The sequence below is a fragment of the Salvelinus alpinus genome, chromosome 20 (assembly GCF_045679555.1).
Source record: "Salvelinus alpinus chromosome 20, SLU_Salpinus.1, whole genome shotgun sequence".
Classification (NCBI taxonomy): Eukaryota; Metazoa; Chordata; class Actinopteri; order Salmoniformes; family Salmonidae; genus Salvelinus; species Salvelinus alpinus.
This window is the reverse complement of record NC_092105.1, coordinates 15,128,671-15,155,449: the sequence shown is the minus strand read 5'-3', so window position 1 is coordinate 15,155,449 and position 26,779 is coordinate 15,128,671. Positions and strand designations below refer to the sequence as shown.

Below are 26,779 nucleotides of genomic sequence, written 5' to 3'. Positions count from 1 at the left end.
TACAAGAATCTGAAGTCAAATGTATACTGTTTTCTGATGATCTGGTGCTTCTATTCCCACCTGTCACGGCTGTTTAAAGAAGAGGACCAAGGTGCATCGTGGTGAGCGTACATTTTCTCTTTATTTGGAAAAAGACGCCGAACAAAACAACAAACACTACAAAAACAAACCGTGAAGCTAAAGGCTATGTGCCCTAAACAAAAGTCATCTTCCCACAAAGACAGGTGGAAAAAAGGGCTATCTAAGTATGGTTCTCAATCAGAGACAACGATAGACAGCTGCCTCTGATTGAGAACCACACCCGGCAAAACACAAAGAAATACACAACATAGAACATAGAATACCTACCCCAACTCACGCCCTGACCAAACCAAAACAGAGACATAAAAAGGATCTCTAAGGTCAGGGCGTGACACCACCCAAGGAGGGCCTACAGCAGAACCTAGTTCTTCTGCACAGATTCTGACAGATCTGGGCCCTGACAGTTAATCTCAGTAAGCAGTAAGACAAAAATAATGGTGTTCCAAAAAAGGTCCAGTTGCCAGGACCACAAATACAAATTCCACCAAGACATTGTTTCCCTAGAGCACACAAAAAAACTATACCTACCTCAGACTAAACATCAGCACCACAGGTAACTTGTTGCTACTACCGTCTCTTATGACCAAAAATTACTTCTGGCCATCAGAAAAGCGATTACTCACCGCGGACTAGAAGAAACTTTTTCCTTTAATGAGTCCGACGAGAAGGATATCCTGCTTTCACTGGAACAAGCCCAGATCCACGCCTTTGCGTGAAGAAAAGACACCAGAAAAGGGGATGCAGATCGGGGATCCTTCTGAGAAGCCGGAGGTGAGCGAGTAAACTCCCAATGCCTTCCATTCTCCTTGCTAACGTGCAATCTTTAGAAAATAAAATTGATGACCTATTATTAATATTATCCTACCAACGGGACATTAAAAACCCTAACATCTTATGTTTCACCGAGACGTGGCTGAACGAAGAAACGGACAATATAGAGCTGGCGGGATTTTCCATGCACCGGCAGAACAGATACGCTACCTCTGGTAAGACGAGGGGTGAGGGTGTGTGTCTTTTTGTCAATAACAGCTGGTGCGTGATGTCTAATATTAAAGAAGTCTTGAGGTATTGCTCGCCTGAGGTAGATTACCTTATGATAAGGTGTCGACCACACTATCTACCAAGAGAGTTCTCATCTGTATTATTCGTAGCCGTCTATTTACCACCACAAAGCAAAGCTGTCAACCAACTCTATAAGGCCATAAGCAAAGAACAAAATGCTCACCCAGAAGTGGCGCTCCTAGTGGCCGGGGACTTTAATGCAGGCAAACTTAAATCAGTTTTACCAAATTTTACTAGCATGTTACATGTGCAACCAGGGAAAAAAAATCATAGACCACCTTTACTCCACACACAGAGATGCGTACAAAGCTCCCCCCGCCCTCCATTTGGCAAATCTGACCACAATTCTATCCTCCTGATTCCTGCTTACAAGCAAAAACTGAAGCAGGAAGTACCAGTGACTCGCTCAATACGGAAGTGGTCAGATGAAGCAGATGCTACATTACAGGACTGTTTTGCTAGCACATACTGGAATATGTTCCGGGATTCATCTAATGGCATTGAGGAGTACACCACCTCTGTCATCGGCTTCATCAATAAGTGCATCGATGACGTCGTCCCCACAGTGACTGTATGTACATATCCCAACTAAAAGCCATGGATTACAGGCAACATACGCATCGAGCTAAAGGCTAGAGCTGCCGCTTTCAAGGAGCGGGAGACTAATCCGGACGCCTATAAGAAACACTTATAAACACTTATAAACGCTTATAAGAGCCATCAAACAAGCAAAGCGTAAATAGAGGATTAAGATTGAATCCTACTACACCGGCTCTGATGCTCGTCGGATGTGACAGGGTTTGAAAACTATTACGGACTACAAAGGGAAGCCCAGACGCGAGCTGCCCAGTGACGTGAGCCTACCAGATGAGCTAAATGCCTTTTATGCTCGCTTCGAGGCAAGCAACACTGAAGCATGCACGAGAGCACCAGCTGTTCTGGATGACTGTGTGATAACACTCTCGGTAGCCGATGTGAACAAAACCTATAAACAGGTCAACGTTCACAAAGCCGCTGGGCCAGATAGATTACCAGGACGTGTACTCAATGCATGATGACCAACTGTCTAGTGTCTTCACTGACATTTTCAACCTCTCCCTGACTGAGTCTGTAATACCTACATGTTTCAAGCAGACCACCATAGTCCCTGTGCACAAGGAAGCGAAGGTAACCTGCCTAAATTATTTCAGGAGACTGAAAAGATTTGGCATGGGCCCCCAGATGCTCAAAAGGTTTTACAGCTGCACCATCGAGAGCATCCTGACCGGTTGCATCACCGCCTGGTATGGCAACTGCTCGGCATCTGACTGTAAGGTGCTATAGAGGGTAGTGGGAATGGTACAGTACATCACTGGGGCCAACCTTCCTGCCATCCAGGACCTATATAATAGGTGGTGTCAGAAGAAAGCCCATAAAATTGTCAGAGACTCCAATCACCCAAGTTATAGACTGTTTTCTCTGCTACCGCACGGCAAGCGGTACCGGAGCGCCAAGTCTAGGACCAAAAGGCTCCTCAAACTCTCCATAACTAAGGCCTCACCTACAGAGAGATGAACCGGAGAAGAGTCCCCTCAGCCAGTTGGTACTGGGACTCTGTTCACAAACACAAACAGACCCCACAGAGCCCCAGGACAGCAACACAATTAGACCTAACCAAATCATGACAAAACAAAAAGATAATTACTTTACACATTGGGAAAAACTGAACAAACTGGAATGTCTGGCTCTAATCAGAGAATACACAGTAGCAGAATACCTGACCACTGTGACGAAACCCATATGAAGAAAAGCTTTGACTATGTACTGCTTGCTATCAAGAGAGGCCGCCATTGCCCACTGCCCACACAATGAGGTGGAAAGCGAGCTGCACTTCCTAGCCTCCTGCCAAATGTATGACCATATTAGAGACACAAGGTATTTCCCTCAGATTACACAGATCCACAAAGAACTTGAAAACAAATCCAATCTTGATAAACTCCTATATCTATTAGGTGAAATACCACAGTGTGCCAACACAGCAGCAATATTTGTGACCTGTTGACACAAGAAAAGGGCAACCAGTGGTGCACAAACATCGTTGTAAGTACAACCTTATTTGTTTATTTATTTTCCCTTTCATACATTTGCACATTGTTACAACGCTGTACATAGCCAATAATATAACATCTGAAATGTCTATATTATTTAAAACTTCTGTGATTGTAATGTTTACTGTTCATTTCTGATTGTTTATTTCCCTTTTGTTTATTATCTATTTCACTTGCTTTGGCCATGTAAACACGTTTCCCTTGCCAATAAAACTATTTGAATTTAATTGAATTGAGAGAGAGAGAGAGAGAGAGAGAGAGAGAGAGAGAGAGAGAGAGAGAGAGAGAGAGAGAGAGAGAGAGAGAGAGAGAGAGAGAGAGAGAGAGAGAGAGAGAGAGAGAGAGAGAGAGAGAGAGAAAGAACGATAGGGGAGAGGACAGAGACATGGTCAACTAGCTTACTTCACTGTGTCAGGTCAGGAGCATGTAAACAGAGTAACACTAGATTGTCATTCAGAAATACCATAGATCTGTGGTATGTCATCAAAGTATCTACATCTCTCAACTACATCCCAAGACGATATACTGTAGATTTCTCCATGAACAGGGAGATGGTGATATAACAACCTTTATACAAAACACATAATGGGATGCCTACTGTATTTGCATTTATTAAGGATCTCCATTAGCTGTTGCCAAGGCAGCAGCTACTCTTCCTGGGGTCCAAACAAGATGAAGGCAGTTACATCACACAAATAAAACAGTGCATCATGCAACACCTTGTTACACGACTACTCTGCCACGACATATCTACAATACAAAATTACTGTCTGAGGAGCTGTTGCAATATGAACATTTGGATTGTGTGTGTGTGTGTGTGTGTGTGTGTGTGTGTGTGTGTGTGTGTGTGTGTGTGTGTGTGTGTGTGTGTGTGTGTGTGTGTGTGTGTGTGTGTGTGTGTGTGTATGTGTGTGTGTGTGTGTGTGTGTGTGTGTACATTTGCACTGTGAGAGGCTCCTGAGTGAATCTGCAAATATAGTAAACACTATGACAATGCTTCCATCTACTGGAAGTAATACAGTCTTGCTACATGTCAATGACATTATTATTGTTACAGTTCTCTTGTCTGTCTGTCTGAGTATCCCACAGTATGTGTGTGTGTGTGTGTGTGTGTGTGTGTGTGTGTGTGTGTGTGTGTGTGTGTGTGTGTGTGTGTGTGTGTGTGTGTGTGTGTGTGTGTGTGTGTGTGTGTGTGTGTGTGTGTGTGTGTGTTGGTTCTTCTATCCTTGTGGGGATCTAAAATCCCCAAAATAATTGTAAGAAAGGGAAATTCTCCCTCGTGGGGATTTTTCCCACATTTTTCCCATGAGGACAAAGGCTATTTTAAGTTTAGGGTTACAATTAAGGTTAGGATTAGAATTAGGGTAAGGGTAAGAGGTTAGTGGTTAGGTTTAGGGTTAGGAGTTAGGTTCACGGGTTAAAGTTAGGGTGAGGGAAAATAGGATTTTGGTCCACACGAAGGTAGAAGAACATAAAGTGTGTGTATGTGACACAGGCAGGGTACTAATCACCATACATATGGTTTAAATAGACATGAACATGTTCTACACATGGTACCCTAATGTCTAAAGAACAGGCTATTATTGACGTCATGTAGGCTAGGCTATAGTGCTACTGAATACATTGAATATATTGTAGAGGTGATTGTTAAGATGTGTTAGGCCCAATTGAGTTGCTTATCCATACAGACAGTGGCCTATATCTTTTGACTTTTGCCTATGTAGAGCTAGAACATTATGGGAAGATCAGTTTCATTCTCACTTTATTCAGTCTCAGATGGTTAGCAAATGAGGGTTATTTAATGATAAGGGCTATATCCTTTGGAATTACTTGCTTTATTGTCGGCATGTATCGATTTCGTCTTCGATATGTTTTTTCAATATAAGGTGTGCTTGTAAACTAAATTAAGAATTCTAATCGACAACTCGATATTCCTCTTCAAATCAACACTTTTAAACCAGCGGACCGGTCCGCGCCTCGCGCGTCAGCAGGCGACTGCACAGCACATGTTTTGATTCCCGATTGCGAAAAGCAAAGTGGTTTGGTTGGGGTGGATCCTGGATGGAAGGAGGCGATGGAATGTGTGTCTGCCGTGGACAGTGCGTCTTCCTATACGTCTTGTAATGATAACAGGATTAGGACAACTGGACAAGCCACCCGAGACTCAACATCAACGGCATTGTGATTCGCAGTGATCAAAGGTAGGCTGTTTGATCCGTCATTTTGCACCATTTCTCGATTATAATTATGGCGCTCGAAACAATGCGCATTGTGCTACTCTACTCGCCGAGAATGGAGAACAATTTGATAATTGTGTAGACTATATTTTTGCTAAATGTATGACAAAACAGTCTCGTTACATTACACAATTCAGTCGAATTAGACAACTGACAAAACACAATCCTTAATCAGCTATAAAGGTATTCAGAATTAATGAGGGAGAAAAAAATCGGTGGGCATATGATAGCGTGGTGTTTAAATATGAAATGTCGATCAGAATGCATTTTACCAGACCTGCATGAATTAATATGGTTATGGGGAGGTGAACAGACAATAGCCTAGGCATTTCGTTCAAGTCTGACTCGGTTCTTACAATGTCTGACTGGATATACTGTCTTCTAATGGACATTGATGTTCTCTGTTGACCCCATCAGTGAGACGTTTTCACAACACAAAGGATGCAATAAACGGTTCCATGTATCAATAATGAGATTTCTGGTGACTCAAACACATACTAATTCGCCATAAGCACATACACTGCTACTCTCAAATCATTGCAGGTCTGTGTATCCCAACAACCATATATTGACCTGATGACGAGGAGGGCTATTCTCTCTCTATTGCCTGAATTGTAATCTGCATTCTCATTGGATAGAGTGCATTGAAGTGGTCTAAGTACACCAAACAGTATTCTGTTATCTCATTGGATAGGGTGAATCAATGTGAGTATCCTCCACCAATCAGTGGATGTATAAAAACACAGCCATAGATTTACTACACATTGATTGTGTAGCTAGTACTGAGATGCTCAGATTCAAACTGTTGATGTAGTTTATTTGGATCCCCATTGGCTGTTGCATAAGCCATAGCTATTCTTCCTGGGGTCCTGGAAGGAGTGCAGGCTAGCAGCATATAGAGCAAAAAATGTTTACCTTTATTTAACCAGGTAGGCCAGTTGAGAACAAGTTCTCATTTACAACTGCAACCTGGCCAAGATAAAGCAAAGCAGTACAACAAAAACAGCAACACAGAGTTACACATGGGATAAACAAACGTACAGTCAATAACACAACAGAAAAACCTATATACAGTGTGTGCAAATGTAGTAAGATTATGGAGGGAAGGCAATAAATAGGTCATAGTGGCGAAATAATTACAATTTAGCATTAACACTGGATCATAGGAAATAACAACAAAACAACAAGTGTTTTATTGAATCTGGTTGAAGTCAATGTAGGTATTAACATGAGAAACATGAGAGAGAGCCAGACTAGGTGACATCACACACCTGTGGCCAGGTAATAATGACACATACCACCGTCATCCAGCCAGTCAGTCCGTCAGCCAGCCAGACAGTCAGCCAGACAGTCAGCCAGACAGTTAGTCAGCCAGCCAGGATGTCTGTCTGTCTGTCAGCCAGCCAGCCAATCAGTCAGTCAGCCAGCCAGCCAGTCAGTCAGTCAGCCAGTTAGTCAGCCAGACAGTCAGCCAGCCAGCCAGTCAGCCAGTGGCCTTGTCATCTCTGTGTGACATCCTCCTGGTCATAAGCCTACTCTGTGCCAATCCAGGCCCTGTGTTGAGTACACTGGTACAAATGAACTGCACATATCAAGAGTTCAACTGTCCTTTAAATCCATCCATCATTCCTTCCTCCCTGCCTTGAAGTAATCACTGATCTAACACAAGTGGATTGATAAAAGCAAAGTTTCCATTAGAAACTTTACACCTATCCATGCACTTTATATCAGTGATTACTCAAAGGAAGGAAGTATCCCTCACTGGGCACATTGGTTCAACGTAATGTCATTGAAATGACGTGGAAACAACGTTGATTCAACCAGTGTGTGCCCAGTGGGATGCATTAGAGCTTGACGTCTTGGTATATGTCACTTTAAGTCTTTAATACAGGACCTGTTCATTGTGGAGTGAACTTGTAAAATCTAATACATTTTACTCTATATAGAATTTCTGCTCTGTATGCAACTTTATCCATTTAAGCTGATGCGATTGTTGATTGTTGTAACACAGGGCACTATTGAAAAAGAGACCCTGGTCCCAATTTGGATTCCCTGTATAAATAAAGGTTAAATAAAAATAAATAAATACAAAAATCTAAAGTACCACCTTTCCATCTCTGAACAAATAAAGAGCTCTTGAGGAGGATAATCAACTGTGAGAATGCACTGCTGTCTCTCTCTCACCCTCTCTCGCTCTCTCTCTCTGTTTTCCCCTCTCTCTTTCATCTGTCTGTGACATTGCCTCATTTATTCTCTCCATCGGGACTATGTGCGTGCACAGAAGTGGGTGATTTCATCCAATGAGAGATGGAGGGATGGGGAGATGGGGGAGGGAGCCTGGTAGCAGCATAGCTATGTTTCTTCAGAACAGGCTCTTCTCGTTCCAATCTCATGTATTTATACCAGAGTCATTTTACTCCAACACTGGAGGAAATGGACTAGTTAGTGAGTGTGGAAGTGCCGGTTTGATATGTGGGTCGCAACAGCCCCACTCACAGACAGACAATGTAATGTCACAGACATTTGCAGGGAGCAGAGAGATGGGGATGGGGTTGAAGGGGGGGTTGCCTTGTTACCATGGATGTGATGACCTGGTTGCCTCAGCAACGATCAGTAACACTTTTGACGCAAGGTCTTGTATATGAATCCACAGCAGGGATCATTAATCTAGAATGTTCCTTTGTAAAGCTTGAGGCAGAAATATCAATTCTCTAAAGCTTAAAGCACAAAAGCATCCACACACACAACCTCCATATAGATTGGTTGATGAGATCCATAATGTTGAGACAGTGGCCCTCTTCCAGGTCGTCACCTGACTGTCAGAGCTGTGTAGCTGGGGGAAGCACTGTGTTGAGAAGGGCTCATTTACAAGGTTAAAGGAACCACTAGGTGCATCATGATGGTGCTTAAAGCCACAGTATTCCCCATCCCTCCACCCCACCCCCGGAGAGAGAGAAGGGGTTGCAACCATGGCAACAGCTGTGTCCTGTGAGTGAGCTATTCACTTTCATCTGGATTACATTCTGTAGTGGAGCTGCCCCAGCGGATGAGATTTTGCCTCGCGAACAAGGTCTGTGTGTGTGTGATGCAGCGCTTCCCAAACTCGGTCCTGCCCCCCTCGCTCATAAAACTGGTGACTGCCTGGGTGTGGAAGTGCGCCGCCCAACCTCTGGGTTATATAACAGTTTATAAGCGTCAGAGGCACAGGCAAGTCATTCCCCCTCCACTCCTCCACTAAATCTGATCCATCTCTCCTCTGAATCTAATTCACACTTTGAACAGATAATAACCAGAGCAGAAACCCCAGTGTCTGTGACAAGCTGATGAGCCATACCCTCGCTCCCAGCCAACCACTAGCTTCCCTCCTGTTTGTGTGGGCTTCCCCGGTGTAGAAAACAACAACAAGTCTAACGCTATAAGTATGGACTTCAGTTACTTGTCCACAGCCCGTAGTACTACTAGAAATTCACATGGACAAAACACCATAATGAACGTTGGCCTCACTAGATGACCTTCTGGATGTTGATGATCAGTGGATATGCAATCCTTCTGTCCAGTCTGTTTTGTTCTCAAGGAACTATGTTGCACTCAAATGTTTCTAGGATGCAGGTTTTGTTCAAGCATGTATTTGACATGTAAAATGTTGCTTCTGTTTCAGACCTGGCCATGAATGAGGAGACCAGGACGTGTGACTGACCAAGGAAGCTTTGACAACACAACTTTAGACTAAAGAAAAATGATGTGTATCCAGGGTGGAACTGACTGTTAGCCTGATAACCATCGCTATGGCGTTTTGCAACGGCAGCCTGCTGGCTAGGTGTGCCCCCCTGATGGAGCTGGAAGAAGAGGAAGGGGTGGTGATTTCACCACCGCCGCCTCCGCCGCCAGGGGTTGGGACTACTAGTCCCCTCATGCCTGTCACCCTACGTGTGACGCTGGCCGCTATCATGATCTTCATGATCGCCATCGGTTTCCTGGGCAACGCCATCGTGTGTCTAATCGTCTACCAGAAGCCCGCCATGCGTTCTGCCATCAACCTGCTCCTCGCTACGCTGGCATTCTCTGACATCATGCTCTCGCTGCTCTGCATGCCCTTCACCGCCGTCACCGTGGCTACCGCCGACTGGCGCTTCGGGGGCGGGTTCTGTCGTGCTTCCGTCATGCTCTATTGGCTCTTTGTCCTGGAGGGCGTGTCCATCCTCCTCATCATCAGCGTAGACCGTTTCCTCATCATCGTCCAGCGGCAGGACAAGCTGACGCCACACCGTGCTAAGCTACTCATCGGCGCTTCCTGGGCGCTGTCCCTCTGCGTGGCGCTCCCGTCTGTGATCGGCTGGCGGGCGGGCGCGGCGGGTGTGACGGGCATTGGGGGGGCCTGGGCGCCACAGTGCGTGCTGGGCTACAGTGAGTCGCTGGCCGACCGCTGCTACACAGTGCTGCTGGCAGTGGCAGTATTCTTTGTGCCGTTCGGCATCATGCTCTACTCCTACCTGTGCATCCTCAACACGGTCCGCCGCAACGCCCTGCGCATCCACAACCACACCTCCGACCAGGCCAGCCTCCCGGTCCTCAACCAGGTCAGCAAGCTGGGCCTGACTGGCCTGCAACGTCCCCCGCAGGTCAATGTGGACATGAGCTTCAAGACGCGGGCCTTCACCACCATCCTCATCCTCTTCATCGGCTTCTCTGTGTGCTGGCTGCCCCACACAGTGGTCAGTTTGCTGGCCGTGTTCAGCCGGAGGTTCTACTTCAGCCCTGCCTTCTATCCGGTCAGTGTGGGGGCTCTGTGGCTCAGCTATCTGAAGACCGTGTTTAACCCAGTCATCTACTGCTGGAGGATCAGGAAGTTCCGGGAGGCGTGTCTGGAGTTCATGCCCAAGAGCTGCAGGCTGTGTCCCAGGGTGCCGGGCCGGAGCCACAGGAGGGTGAGACCCAGTAACATCTACGTGTGCAGTGAGACCCAGTCGGCTGTGTGACAGTAACATCTACATGTGCAGTGAGACCCAGTTGGCTGTGTGACAGTAACATCTATGTGTGCAGTGAGACTTAGTCGGATGTGTGACAGTAACATCTACGTGTGCAGTGAGACCCAGTCAGCTGTGTGGAACTAACGGTCACTCTGAGGACACGCCATGGTAACCGTGGAAAGCAGTGGTCACCAACTCTGGTCTTGAAGCTACAGGGTGCTCCACTGGTGTAAAGGACCTGCTATACTCTATACGATTTGTTAAGACATTAACATTTCAGCAGTATAGACGGGTTGCTGCTGAAACGTTGCTGTCTTTTAACAAATTATTTGCATTGGCGCAATAGTGGTGAGGACAGTACATTCTTGTGTTTTGTCTAAAGTGCTGTGGACACTGGACAGCCATGAACAGAGGCACTCAAAAGTCTTTGTGTGACTGTCTTTATTTCCCTTCTCCTAAAAAAAGACCTGACGAGAAATGATGTACAACTGGGAACAGTGTTTTCTATTTAACCGTTTCCATGGTGTTTGTATAATTGGCTGAGTACTGTTGGTGATCGTTTACCCAGATGGTTGTTGTATATGTCTAATTATACTGTATGTAAATGAAAACGTTGGATAAAATTGTAAAGAAATGTTGATCAGTATAAAAAAGTGTTTCTGTGAATGAATAATTGATTAATTGAATGAACTAACAATCCAATTAACAGGTGTGTTGATGTCATCAACTATGCATATGTAGCCTATAGACTGAGTAGAAATGAAAGATAACAAATCATGTTAAACACAGTTATAACCCTTGTAAGTTGTCTACATACACTGTAATAGGCTAGCATTGTACCTTAAACCTAATACTGGAACTAAAATATATGTTGGGCATGCTGGTTGACAAAGGTAGACCATGTTGTCGAACACAAACCACGTACAGCCATCCCCTGCCTCTACAATGTCAATACAATGGCTGTGTTGCTGGGATACTAAAGACCTCTATTGATTGTCGGTTGTGGAGTGCATTTATGTGTGTAAGACCCATATCTTCCACAGCAGAACACACAGTCTATGCTGTAGGTAATGTATCTCCATATGTACCGTGGTTAAACAGTTTACTGAGAGAAGTTCAAATCTAGGGCACACCATGTCAACTCATACACTTTGCGTAAGGTGTGATTATCTCAATTCTACTGCTTGAATGAACGAAGAAAGATGTGTACTATGTACACACCATGTAGTAGATGTACACATCGATGCCCAGGTAGAAGTGACCTTTAGACACAGATCTAGCATAAGTTTGCCTTACCCTATCTCATAATAACCTTAGGCAAGACCTAAATATATCACAAAACAGGCTTTAGATCTAAGGGACAAGCAAAGGTTGCTTCATTGTCTCAGCACACTGAGCTGCAAGAACTGACAGAGAAAACATCCCTACAGATCCTTTTTATGCAACATGAAAATAAAGTATTTACATTAAGTGTATCACTGGCTTACTTAAAGTCAATGATACATAGACACAAGGAGAGGAAGCTATTATTATTGATTGAGACGTAGCCCATTTGAGCCCTACTATGATTATGTATCTGATTGATGGGACAGCTGAAATACGTCACAACCAGACGTAGAGGATGCTGGGGCGAGAGGGCAAAGATGGCGCGCTCCACCAACATGGGACGTGAAGGGAAAGACACATCTCAGGATAGAGGAGCTTCTAACGCAGATCTCTTACTACACCCCGAGCTCCTGTCTCAGGAGTTTATCCAGTTGGTTCTGAATGAGGTAAGAGACGAATCAGGGCTGAATTTGAACAAGGAGAGGGTTGATTTTGCGCTAGTCAGCTAGGTCCCAGCTAGCTAACATTAGCCAGTCAGCTAGCTAGCCACCGGTAGTTAACGTCAGCCAGCTTGTATTGTAGCCAAAATGGTCCGCTGATTTAGCTAGTTATTTGCACCAGCGTCAGAACACTAAAGAGGCCATGTTGGAAATATCGTCAGGAAAATATTATTAAACCAGCTTTAAAATGCGTGGATCATGGTTTGTTTAGAGTCAGGCGTGTTTTAGTTTATTTATGGTTTTTGCGCATGCGTCAGGTGAAATAAGGGAGTACCTGGGGTGTATTCATTATAAACTGGGTGTTTCGAGCCCTGACTGCTGACTGGCTGACAGCTGTGGTATATCAGACCGTATACCATGGGTATGACACATTTATTTTTACTGCTCTAATTATGTTGGTAGCCAGTTTATAATAGTAATAAGGGTTTGTGGTGTATGGCCAATATACCACGGCTAAGGGCTTTATCCAGGCAATCTGCGTTGTGCATAAGAACAGCCCTTAGCTGTGGTATATTGACCATAGGCCACAAACCCCTGAGGTGCCTTATTGCTTAAGAGCACACTGTAGCAAAACTTTTGTTATTGAACAGCTTGCTAGGTCCTGCTCTAGTTCATGAGTGTCAACTAGTGGTTTTAACGAGGCTCTAGCTAACAAGTGTTTTGGCCCCTGTCCTGGACAGAAAAAGATAACCAGTGGATACGATGGGAGCCGCGACCAGCTCACGGCTCTCTACCTCCGGCACGTCATCCCCCTCCCGCAGAGAGCGCTGCCAAACAACCGCTGGGGAAAGAGGATGGAGCAGACTCGAGCGCGACAGAGCACAGCCAGCGGACAGTCTCATAGGTGGGGTGAGGATATGTTTCTCTAAAATGTGAAATCACCAAGGTGTCTGGACCTATCTATAACATGCCATTTACATCAAAAATAGAGATTTGGTTGTAAAAAAATAACTTTTCCTTTAACTCTGTTACATTGACAATACAAAAATACCGCTGAGTCAGACTTTATTTAAAGGTAAACTCAGCGTTCGAACAAGGAGATTTGAGAACCGTACATATTGAGATGAGCGTGATGCAAGACTTTGCTCAGAGTATTTGTGCATGGGTGTGCTTCACGCTGCTACAACATGGTAGCTACTGGACCTACTCTTAGTTGTTGAGGAAATCAGCCTGATATTAAAGAATGTCTCTCTGCAGTTTGATGGCCACAGATACCAAACAAAAAACCATTGATTTCAAAGGTTAACAAACCATACAACTCTAGGCACGAGGACTATGCTTCGCAAAACCCCATTTACAGGTGGAACTGTGCAGATCAAGTTTAGTAACAGAGTAAATCTAATGGTGATGTTTGTTTTTACTGTGTACATTGTTTAAAGTAGTCTTGTGCATAGAGATGTATGGGTTTGTTAAACTTTGAATTCAATGTTGTTTTTTTTGATGGGCATACATTTTGAAGTGGATAAATCTGAGTTACTGTGGAATTGCCTTACTGTGGAATTGCCTTACTCCTACTGTAGCCTCAGTCAGTGTCGTGTTTTGTCTTACAGCTTCAGTGACGTCCACAACAGGAAGAGGCCTCTGATCGTGTTCGATGGCAGCTCCTCTAAAAGTGGCCCCGTCAGACTGAAAAAGCCAGAGGGTCAGACCTCGGGGTCTGGCATGACAGACAGAATCAAGCCCCCTCCCTCCATGAACCTCTTCAGCCCCATACGCAAGCTGTCCAGCACCACCCCTACCCCCTCGTCTTCCCACAGCCCGGGAGGCCCCCATAGGAGTCCCACTGGGAATAAGGGTCTGGGGAGCCCCCCCTCCTCCCCCAAGTCAGTTAATCTCAAACGGGAGGCAGACAGCTCGGTATGAAACCTCAGTATCTACTGGTCTATGCAAAATATTTTTCTGAAGATGATTTTCTGGTCACCAACCGTGGTCCTGGAGAGCTGCAGGATTTAGTTCCGACCAAAACAATGCAATCAGCTAATGGTATACTTAAGCAATAAGGCCCGAGGAGGTGTGGTATATGGCCAATATACCTTGGCTAAGGGCTGTTCTTATGCACGATGCAATGCGGAGTGTCTGGATATTGGCCAAATACCACAAACCCCCGAAGTGCCTTATTGCTATTATAAACTGGTTACCAATGTAATTAGAACAGTACAGATACATTTTTGTATACCCGTCGTATACAATCTGCTTTACCACTGCTTTCATCCAATCAGCATTTAGTGCTCAAACCACCCGGTTTATAAATAATATATAATAATCAGGGCCCTGATGATTTAGATGAAACAGGTTTTTTACAGTTGCACTGGACCAAATGCTTTCACATTCAGTAGCTCTCCAGAACCAGGGTTGGTGACTGCTTTCATGGGCTATTTGACTGACTTGGAGAGGTTTGGGAATGTTGATGTTATTAGTGAAGCAGATCTGTGAATGTTGTCTGAATCTGATCTGTGAATGTTGTCGGTGATTGTCTCTGTCTCCTCAGGGTGAACTCAAAGAAAAGAAAAAGATCCAGAAAGTGACATGGCCCTGACCCTGGACCGTACCGAGAGACCCACCACTCCACTATAGAGCAGCGATGAGCCACCTCACACTGGGGCATTCTCTGCCAGAGTCAGGACAATCACAGAACTACTCAAATGTTTAGGGTGGTGACATCGGTCCTCATTTACCTACCTTACCCCAGAACTACTCTCTGACCCTTTACCTGACCCTCAAGTGTCCTTACAGTGAGTACTCTGCTCCTGGGACTTTACTGACTCTTACTGCAGACGTGGCACCACAATATTTCTATGTTCATAAGTATTTTGTGGAATAAGCAGTTTAACCCTCAATTCTGCTCTATGCATTATAATTCTGTGATGTGACCTACCTGAAATCCTCTTAGAATAGTTAGAGTTCAGCCTTCCAGTGCTGTTAGAGCTTGAGTTGAGGAGGTTGATGGTGTTTAACTTAATAGGAAAACTATGCTAAGTTGTTATGCATCTTCGTACGTCTGTGTGGCCGTACCAAATCCACAGTGGGGCATGACGGGTAAGGGATTTCTCTGGGTTTTGATCCTGATTTAGATGGAATCCTCAGTAGGGGGAAACATTGCCACTGGCCGCACCACCACCGTTATTGTTGGTGAGGTGCATCGTCATTGTAAAACTCATTGCAGTACATATTGGGGGGGGGGGGCGGCAGTGTTTTGTTGTTTGCAGGAACTTCTTTGCTGTTTCACCATTTAAGGATTCCAGATTTATTGTATTGGTACTGTGACACTTGCATTTATAATGGGATGTTTAGCTAGTGTGCCTTGCCTTGAGTGGGGGTGCATTTGAATTAAATGGAAGTGAACCCCTAGATGGTGCCAGAGACTCAGTCCTGCATGATTTGCAAGTGCCTGAGAAAGACTTTGCTCCTGGTCTAGGATCAGATTAGCCAACCTTGAATCCTACTCTTAACCATTAAGGCATCAAAGCATACCTGACCCAGGACCAGCAGTTAGGGGCAACTTGTACCAACTCAATGGCATTGTTCAGCTTTTCCCCAAATGTATTTAGCCGTCACTACATTCCTATAATGTAGATGTATAGGGGAAGTGCCCATCCACTGCCCCTTGTTGGACCCCATCCTCTAACTCTGCCACCGCAGCTCAAAAAAATCCTAGAGGAAACACTTAACTTCATGTCACTTCCTTAGTCATACAAGGTGTACAGCAGTTGGTGTATTTTTATACTTCTTTATTTGGACTTCAGACACTGACTTCCTGTCAGAGCCCTTGGAAAATGACTGATAAGAGACATGTCTGTTGGCTCTCACCTTAATAGGCATGGCTCATGGTTACCAAGCATTTGCACCAGTGTCAGTCAAATGTATATGTGTTGGGGGTGATAATAAACAGAGCTTTAAAACCAAACTGTCATTATTTACACTTTGGTTAATGTTTTTTTCTTCTTTTAGTTGTAGCTTTTGTTTTATTCCCATCTGAATAACATTACAAGCTTTGCACCAGTGTAAATGCCCGGTAAACCTGTTTCTTTGAGTTAGTTAACATTTTCACAACTTTGGGACTTATGCTCCCTCATACACACCAGTAGATAGATAGCCTTTAAAATCTTATAGGTATTTGACACCCAAATTACACAATGACAGCAATAATTGTGTAGTTAAGGTGAAATATTCCTTTAAATACATAAACTCTGAATATATGAATCTTTATAATTATGAAAGCAGACATTCATGCGTAAAACCTCAAACTATGTGATGTATCAAGCCAGGGCATGCAGAAAGCATTATTTGCTGTTGCACTCCAAAAAACATTGTAATGTATATTTTTGAACTCGTATAGTATATATGGGGTTAGTAGCCTAATAACGGGTGTGTTCCTCTGCCCAGGCGTTGCTGATGCATGCAAGATCTTGCAACGCCCGGATAGGTATTTTACGTATTAGCTAACCACATGATGTTAAGGCAATCTGATGCCGGACTGCCCAGTCGATGACGTGGCACCCAATCATTGGTTGAGGCATGCGACGTCTGAGAAGGGGAACGCGACCAGTATCTTGTGTTCATATGTCATATATATATACAGTTGAAGTCGGAAGTTTACAGACACTTAGGTTGGAGTCATTAAAACAAATTTTTCAACCACTCCACAAATTTCTTGTCAACAAACTATAGTTTTGGCAAGTCGGTTAGGACATCTACTTTGTGCATGACACAAATTTTTCCAACAATTGTTTACAGATTATTTCACTTACAATTCACTGTATCACAATTCTAGTGGGTCAGAAGTTTACATACACTAAGTTGACTGTGCCTTTAAACAGCTTAGAAAATCCCAGAAAATGATGTCATGTCTTTTGAAGCTTCTGATAGGCTAATTGACGTCATTTGAGTCAATTGGAGGTGTACCTGTGGATGTATTTCAAAGCCTACCTTCAAACTCAGTGCCTCTTTGCTTGACATCATGGGAAAATCAAAAGAAATCAGCCAAGACATCAGAAAAATAATGTAGACCTCCACAAGTCTGGTTCATCCTTGGGAGCAATTTCCAAACGCCTGAAAGTACCACGTTTATCTGTACAAACTATAGTACGCAAGTATAAACACCATGGGACCACACAGCTGTCATACCGCTCAGGAAGGAGATGTGTTCCGTCTCCTAGAGATGAACGTACTTTGGTGCGAAAAGTGCAAATCAATCCAAGAACAACAACAAAGGACCTTGTGAAGATCCTGGAGGAAACAGGTACAAAAGTATCTATATCCACAGTAAAACGAGTCCTATATCGACATAACCTGAAAGACCGTTCAGCAAGGAAGAAGCCACTGCTCCAAACTGCCATAAAAAAGCCAGAATACGGTTTGCAACTGCACATGGGGACAAAGATCGTACATTTTGGAGAAATGTCCTCTGGTCTGATGAAACAAAAATAGAACTGTTTGGCCATAATGACCATTGCTATGTTTGGAGGAAAAAGGGGGAGGCTTGCAAGCCGAAGAACACCATCCCAACCGCGAAGCACGGGGGTGGCAGCTTTGCTGCAAGAGGGACTGGTGCCCTTCATAAAATAGATGGCGTCATGAGGTACGAAAATTATGTGGATATATTGAAGCAACGTCTCAAGACATCAGTCAGGAAGTTAAAGCTTGGTCGCAAATGGGTCTTCTAAATGTACAATGACCCTAAGCATACTTCCAAAATTGTGGTAAATTTGGCTTAAGGACAACAAAGTCAAGGTATTGGAGTGGCAGAACTGAATTTGTGGGCAGAACTGAAAAAGCGTTTGAGAGCAAGGAAGCCTACAAACCTGACTCAGTTACACCAGCTCTGTCAGGAGGAATGGTCCAAAAGTCATCCAACTTATTGTGGGAAGCTTGTGGAAGGCTACCCGAATTGTTTGACCCAAGTTAAACAATTTAAAGGCAATGCTACTAAATACTAATTGAGTGTATGTAAACTTCTGAAGCACTGGGAATGTGATGAAATAAATAAAAGCTGAAATAAATCATTCTCTCTACCATTAGTCTGACATTTCACATTATTAAAATAAAGCGGTGATCCTAACTGACCTAAGACAGGGAATCTTTACTAGGATTTAAATGTCAGGAATGATTTAAAAAAACTGAGTTTAAATGTATTAGGCTAAGATGTATGTAAACTTACGACTTCAACTGTGTGTATATATATATATATATATACAGTGATACTCAGTTGTGCTCTGATAGGCCGTTGTTACTTCCTGGTTGTTTCGTTACTATCCAATCAGACGTGTCGGCCACTCGCTGCCTGCCAATCAGATGTCTTTGCCACACTCGGGGCACAGGATGTCGTCACGCTCGGTGAGGAAACCCCGGCCCACCAGGGAGACGGAGCACTTCTTACAGTTGAAGCAGTCGTTGTGCCACTGACGCTCTTCAAACGAGATGTACTTACTGCCACCCAGACCTGAGAGACAAGGAGAGATCAACACATACTGTTATCAACAGGTGAAGGATGTCTCTGCATCCTAAAACATAAATGCAGGGAACCATAGAGCAGTTATACTGTACCTTGCTTTCTCTTATCCAATTACACAGATCAGTGATTGGGGAAGGAGGAAAGGTGGAGAACTTTAGTAAGGATTCAAACAGGGCCACAGTGTACAGCGTGATGGGGTGAGTAAGTGAATGGAGTAAGTGAATGATTTCCTGATTACAAGTTAGAACTGATTTAAAAGTGAGTATCTAACTGGCTGACTGACTCATTCTGTTAGAGATGGGTGCACAATTTCATCGCAGGTCTGCACAGATTATCGGATCGTTCTATAATTTTCCCTTTAGTTCCTGATACACTAAGCACTATTCCACGTGTTGTAAAGATCTGATAATCAGTGCATGACCTGAGCAGAAAATGTGTATCTGCAACACACCCAGATGGATAGATAGTTTACCGCTGATGGGGGTGGTGCAGGAAGTACACTTCTTGGCATACAGGTTGCAGAAACAGTTGAGGCAGTAGGCAAAGTCGTCACGGGAGGTGAAGCGCTGGCCAGACAGCTGCTGCTTGCAGCCGGTGCACAGGAAGCAGTCCTTATGCCAGGGCTGGTCGCGATAGGTCACCCCGCCAGTAGTGATGGGCTATTATAGAGAGAGAGAGTTAGGTCAAATGTGACTGCACACAAGTAAGCACAGACACACCAACCAAGTGCTACAAACCAGGCACCAACAGATACCAGATTGTAGCGGTTAAGCGATCCATTCAATAAATTGCCACGTGAATGGATACCGATGACGTTTGTGTACATATAAAGTTCTACTCGTTCTTGCTCGAGTCTTGGCCTGCCAGATTCACAGCCAGTCTTTCAGTAGTTGTAGAAAGAGCCCTGTTTTCTATCTCTCTGATGTATACGCCACTTTAGAGGACAGAAAAAGGGAGGAAGAGATACTACAGTATTTACACTAAGGTTATGACCTTAGACCTACCTTCTTGCAGTGCACACACTGCATGGCAAACTGTTTCTCGTAGCAGGGCACACAGAAGTTGTGGTTCTCCTTGGGGATGAAGCTCTTGGTGCCGATGGGCTGCTGGCAACGCTGGCAGGTGAAGCAGGTCTCATGCCAGCTGTTACCCTTATGCTCCATCTTCCTGGAGCCTGCACGAAGGGGAGGGAGAGAGAGAGAGGGAGGGAGGGGAAAGTGGAGGAAGGAGGGATGGATGGGTGGGTAAAGGAATTAAGAAGTATAGAGAATGGAGAGTGCGAAAGAGGACACACATGCTACTCAGTCCTTGGGTAACACACAGTCCCTCACTGTCTGCCCCCTCAGAGCTGCTCTCTAAAATACTTCCTGGGTTTTAAAAAATGTATTAAATTAGAATTGTTTTGGTCACATACACATGGTTAGCAGATGTTAATGTGAGTGTAGCAACATTCTTATGCTTCTAGTTCTGACAGTGCTGTAATATCTAACAAGTCCTAAAGGTCCTAAACGATATCATAACCGCCATCGATAAGAGACAATACTGTGCAGCTGTATTCATCGACCTGATCAAGGCTTTCGACTCTGTCAATCACCACATTCTTATCGACAGACTCAACAGCCTTGGTTTCTCAAATGACTGCCTCGCCTGGTTCACCAACTACTTCTCAGACAGAGTTCAGTGTGTCAAATTGGAGGGCCTGTTGTCCGGACCTCTGGCAGTCTTTATGGGGGTGCCACAGGTTTCAGTTCTCGGGCCGACTCTTTTCTCTGTATATATCAATGATGTCGCTCTTGCTGCTGCTGATTCTCTGATCCACCTCAACGCAGACGACACCATTCTGTATACATCTGGCCCTTCTTTGGACACCTTCTTTGGACACCATACAACTCTTCTTCCGTGGCCTCCAACTGCTCTTAATTGCTCGTTAAACTAAATGCATGCTCTTCAACCGATCGCTGCCCGCACCTGCCCGTCCGTCCAGCATCACTACTCTGGATGGTTCTGACTTAGAATACGTGGACAACTACAAATACCTAGGTGTCTGGTTAGACTGTAAACTCTCCTTTCAGACTCACGTTAAGCATCTCCAATCCAAAATTAGATCTAGAATCGGCTTCCTATTTCACAACAAAGCTGCCAAACATACCCTAGTAAAACTGACTATCCTGCTGATCCTTGACTTCGGTGATGTCATTTACAAAATAGCCTCCAACACTCTACTCAGCAAATTGGAAGCAGTCTATCACAGTGCCATCCGTTTTTACACCAAAGCCCCAAATACCACCCACCACTGTGACCTGTACGCTCTCGTTGGCTGGCCCTCGCTTCAAATTCATCGCCATCCCACTGGCTCCAGGTCATCTATAAGTCTTTGCTAGGTAAAGCCCTGCCTTATCTCAGCTCACTGGTCACCATAGCAGCAACCACCCGTAGCATACGCTCCAGCAGGTATATTTCACTGGTCATCCCCAAAGCCAATTCTTCCTTTGACCGCTTTTCCTTCCAGTTCTATGCTGCCAATGACTGGAACGAATTGCAAAAATCACTGAAGCTGGAGACTCATATCTCCCTCACTAACTTTAAGCACCAGCTGTCAGAGCAGCTCACAGATCACTGCACCTGTACATAGCCCATCTGTAAATAGCCCATCCAACTACCTCATCCCGATACTGTTATTTATTTTTGCTCCTTTGCACCCCAGTATCACTACTTCATTCATCTTCTGCACATCTATCACTCCAGTGTTTAATTGCTAAATTGTAATTATTTCACCACTATAGCCTATTTATTGCCTTACCTCCCTTATTTTACCTCATTTGCACACACTGTATATAGACTTTTTTTCAATTGTGTTATTGACTGTATGTTTGTTTATTCCATGTGTAACTCTGTGTTGTTGTTTGTGTCGAACTGCTTTGCTTTATCTTGGCCAGGTCGCAGTTGTAAATGAGAACTTGTTCTCAACTAGCCTACCTAGTTAAATAAAGGTGAAATAATCAAAAAAGTAATCTAACAATTACCCAACAACAACCTAATACACACAAATCTAAAGGGGTGAATGAGAATATGTACATAAGTATATGGATGAGCGATGGCCGAGCGGCATAGGCAAGGTGCAGTAGATGGTATAAAATACATGTATGTGATATGAGTATGTAAGCTATGTAAACATTATTAAAGTGGCATTATTTAAAGTGACTAGTGATCCATTTATTAAAGTGTCCAGTGATTGGGTCTCAATGTAGGTAGCAGCCTCTCTGAGTTAGTGATTGCTGTTTAGCAGTGTAATGGCTTTGAGATAGAAGCTGTTTTTCAATCTCTCGGTCTTTGTATACAAACACAGTGGGGACAGAGGGGCATTGTTGTGTTCAAGGAAATCTGGAGCAAATGTATTCAGTATCTACAGTACATTCAGTGTTTCTGCTCTGCTGCCCCCCAGACCTCACCAGAGTAGAGTTACACTGACTGTCTGTCTGTTTATCTGAGAGAAGCACCATCCCAAGGAATTATGGAAATTATGATATTTAAAGACGTAGATTAGTTAGAATCATCCAAAACTATCTACTACCACCACCACTACTACTACCATTGGTGCTACTACTGGTACTACTACTACTACTACTATTGGTACTACTACTACTGGCACTACTACTAAATTGTGTTTGCAACCATTATGAAGGTTTGTGTACGTTGTGATAGTCCAAGATTAGTCTGTGTACATGCCTGTGTGCACGTCCCTGTGTGCACGTCCCTGTGTGCACGTCCGTGTGTGCACGTCCCTGTGTGCACGTCCGTGTGTATGCAAATGCCTTTGTGTGTGTGTGTGTGTGTGTGTGTGTGTGTGTGTGTGTGTGTGTGTGTTTACTATATGTAGATTAGATGAGTGTAGGTTCTCACCAGGCATGATGGTCTTCTTGCACTCGTGGCACTTGGAGGAGTACTCATTGGAGTAGCACTCAGTGCAGAGCAGCTGGTCATCCTTGGTGGAGAAGGGCTTGTCCACCAGAGAGCGTCTACACTGGAAGCACTGGAAACACTCCTCGTGCCAGTGGCGGTCCTTGTAGGACAGGTCCTACGGAGGCATCAGAGGGACAATTTCAGTCTTTATATCACACAGCATGCTTTGACAATGTTCTTGGATGGAAGGTAAAAAAATTAGAAACAGTGCTAGTGGTTCATCCCTATTTGTATGTGTTGTGCAATGCATACGTGTGTGTGTGTGTGTGTGTGTGTGTGTGTGTGTGTGTGTGTGTGTGTGTGTGTGTGTGTGTGTGTGTGTGTGTGTGTGTGTGTGTGTGTGTGTGTGTGTGTGTGTGTGTGTGTGTGTGTGTGTGTGTGTGTGTGTGTGTGTGTGTGTGTTCCTACCCTGGTGTTGCAGCCGATGGGTTTTTTGCAGTCCTCACAGGTGTTTGAGTACAGGCTCTCGTAGCATTTGACACAGTATGGGTTCTCCTCTCTCAGGACGTACTTCTTCCCGAACAGGGATTCCTTACAGTAGTGGCAGTCATAGCGCTCCGTCATCTTTGCACCGGGAATCTCACCTGAGGCAAGGGGAGAGAGAGAGTTTGAGAATATAATTTGTCCTACTACTGTATAACCCATAACAGTCTAAGCTATGTCTAAGCCGGGGAGGCCTTACTTTTTCAATAGAAATATCTGATTTTAAAAAAAGTGGGCCTTACTACCCATACGAACGCATTGAATAACATATTCACTACATGGAACAACAGACAGTCCCCCAAAACATCTAAAGAGAGTTTGTTCTGAAGTGTCTGTCCTTTATCTGAGAGATAGAAGAAAGATCAGGACATTATATATATACATATATTTCCTCCTTATTTTTGGCACTAAACAGTCTCCATATATACTTCCATAATTATTTTCAACTGGTACCGGGGGACCTTCAGACAAGTATTGTGAGGCCTGTGGGAAACCTAGAGCAAAACAGTAACAGACACATCTCAACATCAACTGTTCAGAGGAGACTGTGTGAATCAGGCCTTCATGGTCGAATTGCTGCAAAGAAACCACTACTAAATGACACCAATAAGAAGAAGAGACTTGCTTGGGCTGATGAGTCCAAATTTGAGATTTTTGGTTCCAACCGCTGTGTCTTTGTGAAACGCAGAGTAGGTGAACAGATGATCTCTGCATGTGTGGTTCCCACCGTGAAGCATGAAGGAGGAGGTGTGATGGTGTGGGGGTGCTTTGCTGGTGACACTGTCTGTGATTTATTTAGAATTCAAGGCACACTTAACCAGCATGGCTACCATAGCATTCTGCAGCGATACACTATCCCATCTGGTTTGCGCTTAGTGGGACTATCATTTGTTTTTCTCAGGACAATGACCCAACACACCTCCAGGCTGTGTAAAGGCTATTTGACCAATAAGGAGAGTAATGGAGTGCTGCATCAGATGACCTGGCCTCCACAATCAGCCAACCTCAACCCAATTGAGATGGTTTGGGATATGTTGGAGTGAAGGACAATCAGCCAACAAGTGCTCAGAATATGTGGGAACTCCTTCAAGACTGTTGGAAAAGTATTCCTCGTGAAGCTGTTTGAGAGAATGCCAAGAGTGTGCCAAACTGTCATAAAGGCAAAGGGTGGTTACTTTGAAGAATCTCAAATCTCAAATATATTTTCATTTGTTTAACACTTTTTTGGTTACTACGTGATTCCATATGTAATATTTCATAGTTGTGATGTCTTCACTATTATTCTATAATGTAGAAAATACTGTCCAAACTTTTGACTGGTGCTGCATGTGTTCTGTATTTGTGTAGCCCAAACTGTTCGGACGCTACAGACAGAAGTTGACAGGGATATTTTTATTATGCTAATTGAATTTCCGCGGGCATCGACTCTAGGGGGATAAATGGCTCATTCAAGTTATGGTCAAGAACCTTGATCCATGACCTGCGTACTTTTGTAAGTAGGTTTTTAAGAGTCTAACTAGATAAACAGAAGCCAGCTTGTAAAAGTCAAGTGTGTCTGTTGTCATTCTCTGTGTCAGTGTTTATACAGCGGTATCCGCTTCCTGACACTGAGTAGGAACAGAGAGGATACATCCTTCTCACAATCAGTCTGTTATAGTAAATGAGAACTGGATCTCAATTCACTTGCCTGTCACTGCAATTAATATAATATCCACAAAGTGCATTTCCAATTCAAGCAAAGTGGAGGCAATGCAATATAGCACAATAGAGATCTCTGACAAGACATTGAGAATATCACTATACACATCTGCCTGTCATCTTTTGAGCCAGTGTTATATTGCCAACAGTTGTAGTATCAAGTTGTACTTTTGTGTACAGTATGTCTCTCTAGAGGGTTTAGTCTTTGACCTCTGTGTGTCAGCAGCCAGTCTTTTGTCTGTTGGTGTGACAGCTGCAGGGTGACAGATGAGAGGAACATTATTAATAGCTCTATCTATCAATCGTACTTAGGGAGGGACAGGGGACCTTCGCCCCTGCGCATACCAACACTCACTATGTCACCATGCAGTCAGTCATCCATCACCCCACCCCCAGCTGTCAGCATCACAATGCCCCACAACACAGTTCAGATTCCCACAGTGTGTGTGTGACACGGCACACTGGAAAAATGTCTACTCACGTTTTGCAGCTGTTAGCAGTCCAGCCCCTGATAAACCCCTGGTTATCCCTATCTGTGCTTGACCTGTCACTCTGCTGACCAGTGGTGTGTGTGTGTGTGTGTGTGTGTGTGTGTGTGTGTGTGTGTGTGTGTGTGTGTGTGTGTGTGTGTGTGTGTGTGTGTGTGTGTGTGTGTGTGTGTGTGTGTGTGTGTGTGTGTGTGTGTGTGTGTGTGTGTGTGTGTGTTTGTTTGTTCGCGTGTGTGGCCGGCTGCCTCTGGAAGTCCCCAGTGTCCCAAGCACACGACACAGCATACCTCTCTCCTCTACACTTCTCACCACTTTCCTCTCGCTCTCATTCTTCCCTCTCTCTTTCTTTCTGAGTTCTGACCTACTCCCCTCTTGCCTACTGATTCCACCGTCTTGGTTTGACCATATAAGTAGGCAAAGGAAAAACAGGACAACTTGAGAATGTCCCCCCTCACTTTCTTAAATTCCTTCTCTCTTCCCCTCGTATTCTTATTCACCCTCTCATCTCTCGCTAGATCTCTCTTCCCCTCGTATTCTTATTCACCCTCTCATCTCTCGCTAGATCTCTCTTCCCCTCGTATTCTTATTCACCCTCTCATCTCTCGCTAGATCTCTCTTCCCCTCGTATTCTTATTCACCCTCTCATCTCTCGCTAGATCTCTCTTCCCCTCGTATTCTTATTCACCCTCTCATCTCTCGCTAGATCTCTCTTCTTCCCTCTCTCCCTGTCCCCAACCCCCTTGTTTTCCCAACCCGATACTGTCTATTTTTCTGTTTGCATTTCCTCATTACCCCTTTCTCTGGACTAAATCCCCTGTAATATCATGGTATGTTCTTCATGTATTACAGCCTTTGTGTATGAGATCCTCAGATATACCACTTCTTACTCAAGAATAGGGGTCCAAACAAGAATCCAAACTAAGACTGCATATGTTAAAGGGCTAGAGAAGGGTCTTGGTACTGGTCCAAATGAGATTGAAACAGGAAGTCAGAGGAATTTTCCGTTCTCTGTCTTCAAGTTTAAAGTGACTCTCCCTCTAATCGCTTTTCCCAGTCTCTCCATCGCTGTTGCTCTTCCTCTCCTCTATTTCCCCTCCATCCATCCATCCTCTCTCGTTCTCTCGCTCTCTCTCGCTCTCTCGTTCTCTCGCTCTCTCTCGCTCTCTCGTTCTCTCGCTCTCTCTCGCGCTCTCGTTCTCTCGCTCTCTCTCGTTCTCTCTCGTTCTCTCTCGCTGTCTGGCTGTCTCTCTCTCTTTAACTCACTTAAATCAGGGTTCATCTTGGTCCTAAAATAAAAGAGAAACTGAGCCCTAATAAAATCTCCAGCTATTTAAACGGCGGACAGCTGTTGGAGACGGGGCTCTGTGTTCTCTTTGATGTCACCCATACCAGCGAAGCTAACGACAGACACCAACCACCTGACTAATAAACACACACAC

At 44.3% G+C, this 26,779-nt stretch overlaps 3 protein-coding genes across 5 annotated transcripts in view; 2 read left to right on the top strand and 1 right to left on the bottom strand.

Moving 5' to 3' along the window:
• Window positions 1-4,940: 4,940 nt before the first annotated feature.
• Window positions 4,941-11,100, top strand: gpr45 (G protein-coupled receptor 45). The gene is made up of 2 exons (XM_071354630.1): window positions 4,941-5,431; window positions 9,126-11,100. Exon 2 carries the CDS (start codon window positions 9,253-9,255, stop codon window positions 10,441-10,443), a length of 1,191 nt encoding a protein of 396 aa, XP_071210731.1. The 5' UTR covers window positions 4,941-5,431; window positions 9,126-9,252; the 3' UTR covers window positions 10,444-11,100.
• Window positions 11,101-12,033: 933 nt separating this feature from the next.
• On the top strand, window positions 12,034-16,164 carry c20h2orf49 (chromosome 20 C2orf49 homolog). Its single transcript, XM_071354629.1, has 4 exons — window positions 12,034-12,206; window positions 12,941-13,104; window positions 13,811-14,117; window positions 14,749-16,164. Exons 1-4 carry the CDS (start codon window positions 12,078-12,080, stop codon window positions 14,794-14,796), a joined length of 648 nt encoding a protein of 215 aa, XP_071210730.1. The 5' UTR covers window positions 12,034-12,077; the 3' UTR covers window positions 14,797-16,164.
• fhl2a (four and a half LIM domains 2a) overlaps window positions 15,972-26,779 on the bottom strand; it is a 14,827-nt gene continuing 4,019 nt past the window's right edge. Inside the window, exons 1-6 of one of the 3 annotated variants that reach the window (XM_071354627.1) lie at window positions 26,228-26,340; window positions 23,080-23,255; window positions 22,612-22,786; window positions 19,716-19,885; window positions 19,184-19,370; window positions 16,580-18,699 (exon numbers count right to left, since the gene is read on the bottom strand). In XM_071354627.1, coding sequence (XP_071210728.1) covers window positions 18,548-18,699; window positions 19,184-19,370; window positions 19,716-19,885; window positions 22,612-22,786; window positions 23,080-23,235 — 840 coding nt within the window. In that variant the 5' untranslated portion in view covers window positions 23,236-23,255; window positions 26,228-26,340 and the 3' untranslated portion in view covers window positions 16,580-18,547. Of the gene's footprint in view, window positions 18,700-19,183; window positions 19,371-19,715; window positions 19,886-22,611; window positions 22,787-23,079; window positions 23,256-25,333; window positions 25,798-26,227; window positions 26,341-26,779 lie in introns of those variants that run through there. The other 2 variants (XM_071354628.1, XM_071354626.1) reach the window with 2 other exon arrangements.

What these genes read in the sequence shown, in the direction of transcription:
- gpr45 (XM_071354630.1), top strand. Translation starts at nt 9,253, where the DNA reads ATGGCGTTTTGCAACGGCAGCCTGCTGGCTAGGTGTGCCCCCCTGATG.
- c20h2orf49 (XM_071354629.1), top strand. Translation starts at nt 12,078, where the DNA reads ATGGCGCGCTCCACCAACATGGGACGTGAAGGGAAAGACACATCTCAG. An exon ending in TCCAGTTGGTTCTGAATGAG is followed by an intron (nt 12,207 to 12,940) that starts GTAAGAGACGAA and finishes TGTCCTGGACAG; the next exon opens with AAAAAGATAACCAGTGGATA. An exon ending in GCCAGCGGACAGTCTCATAG is followed by an intron (nt 13,105 to 13,810) that starts GTGGGGTGAGGA and finishes TTTGTCTTACAG; the next exon opens with CTTCAGTGACGTCCACAACA.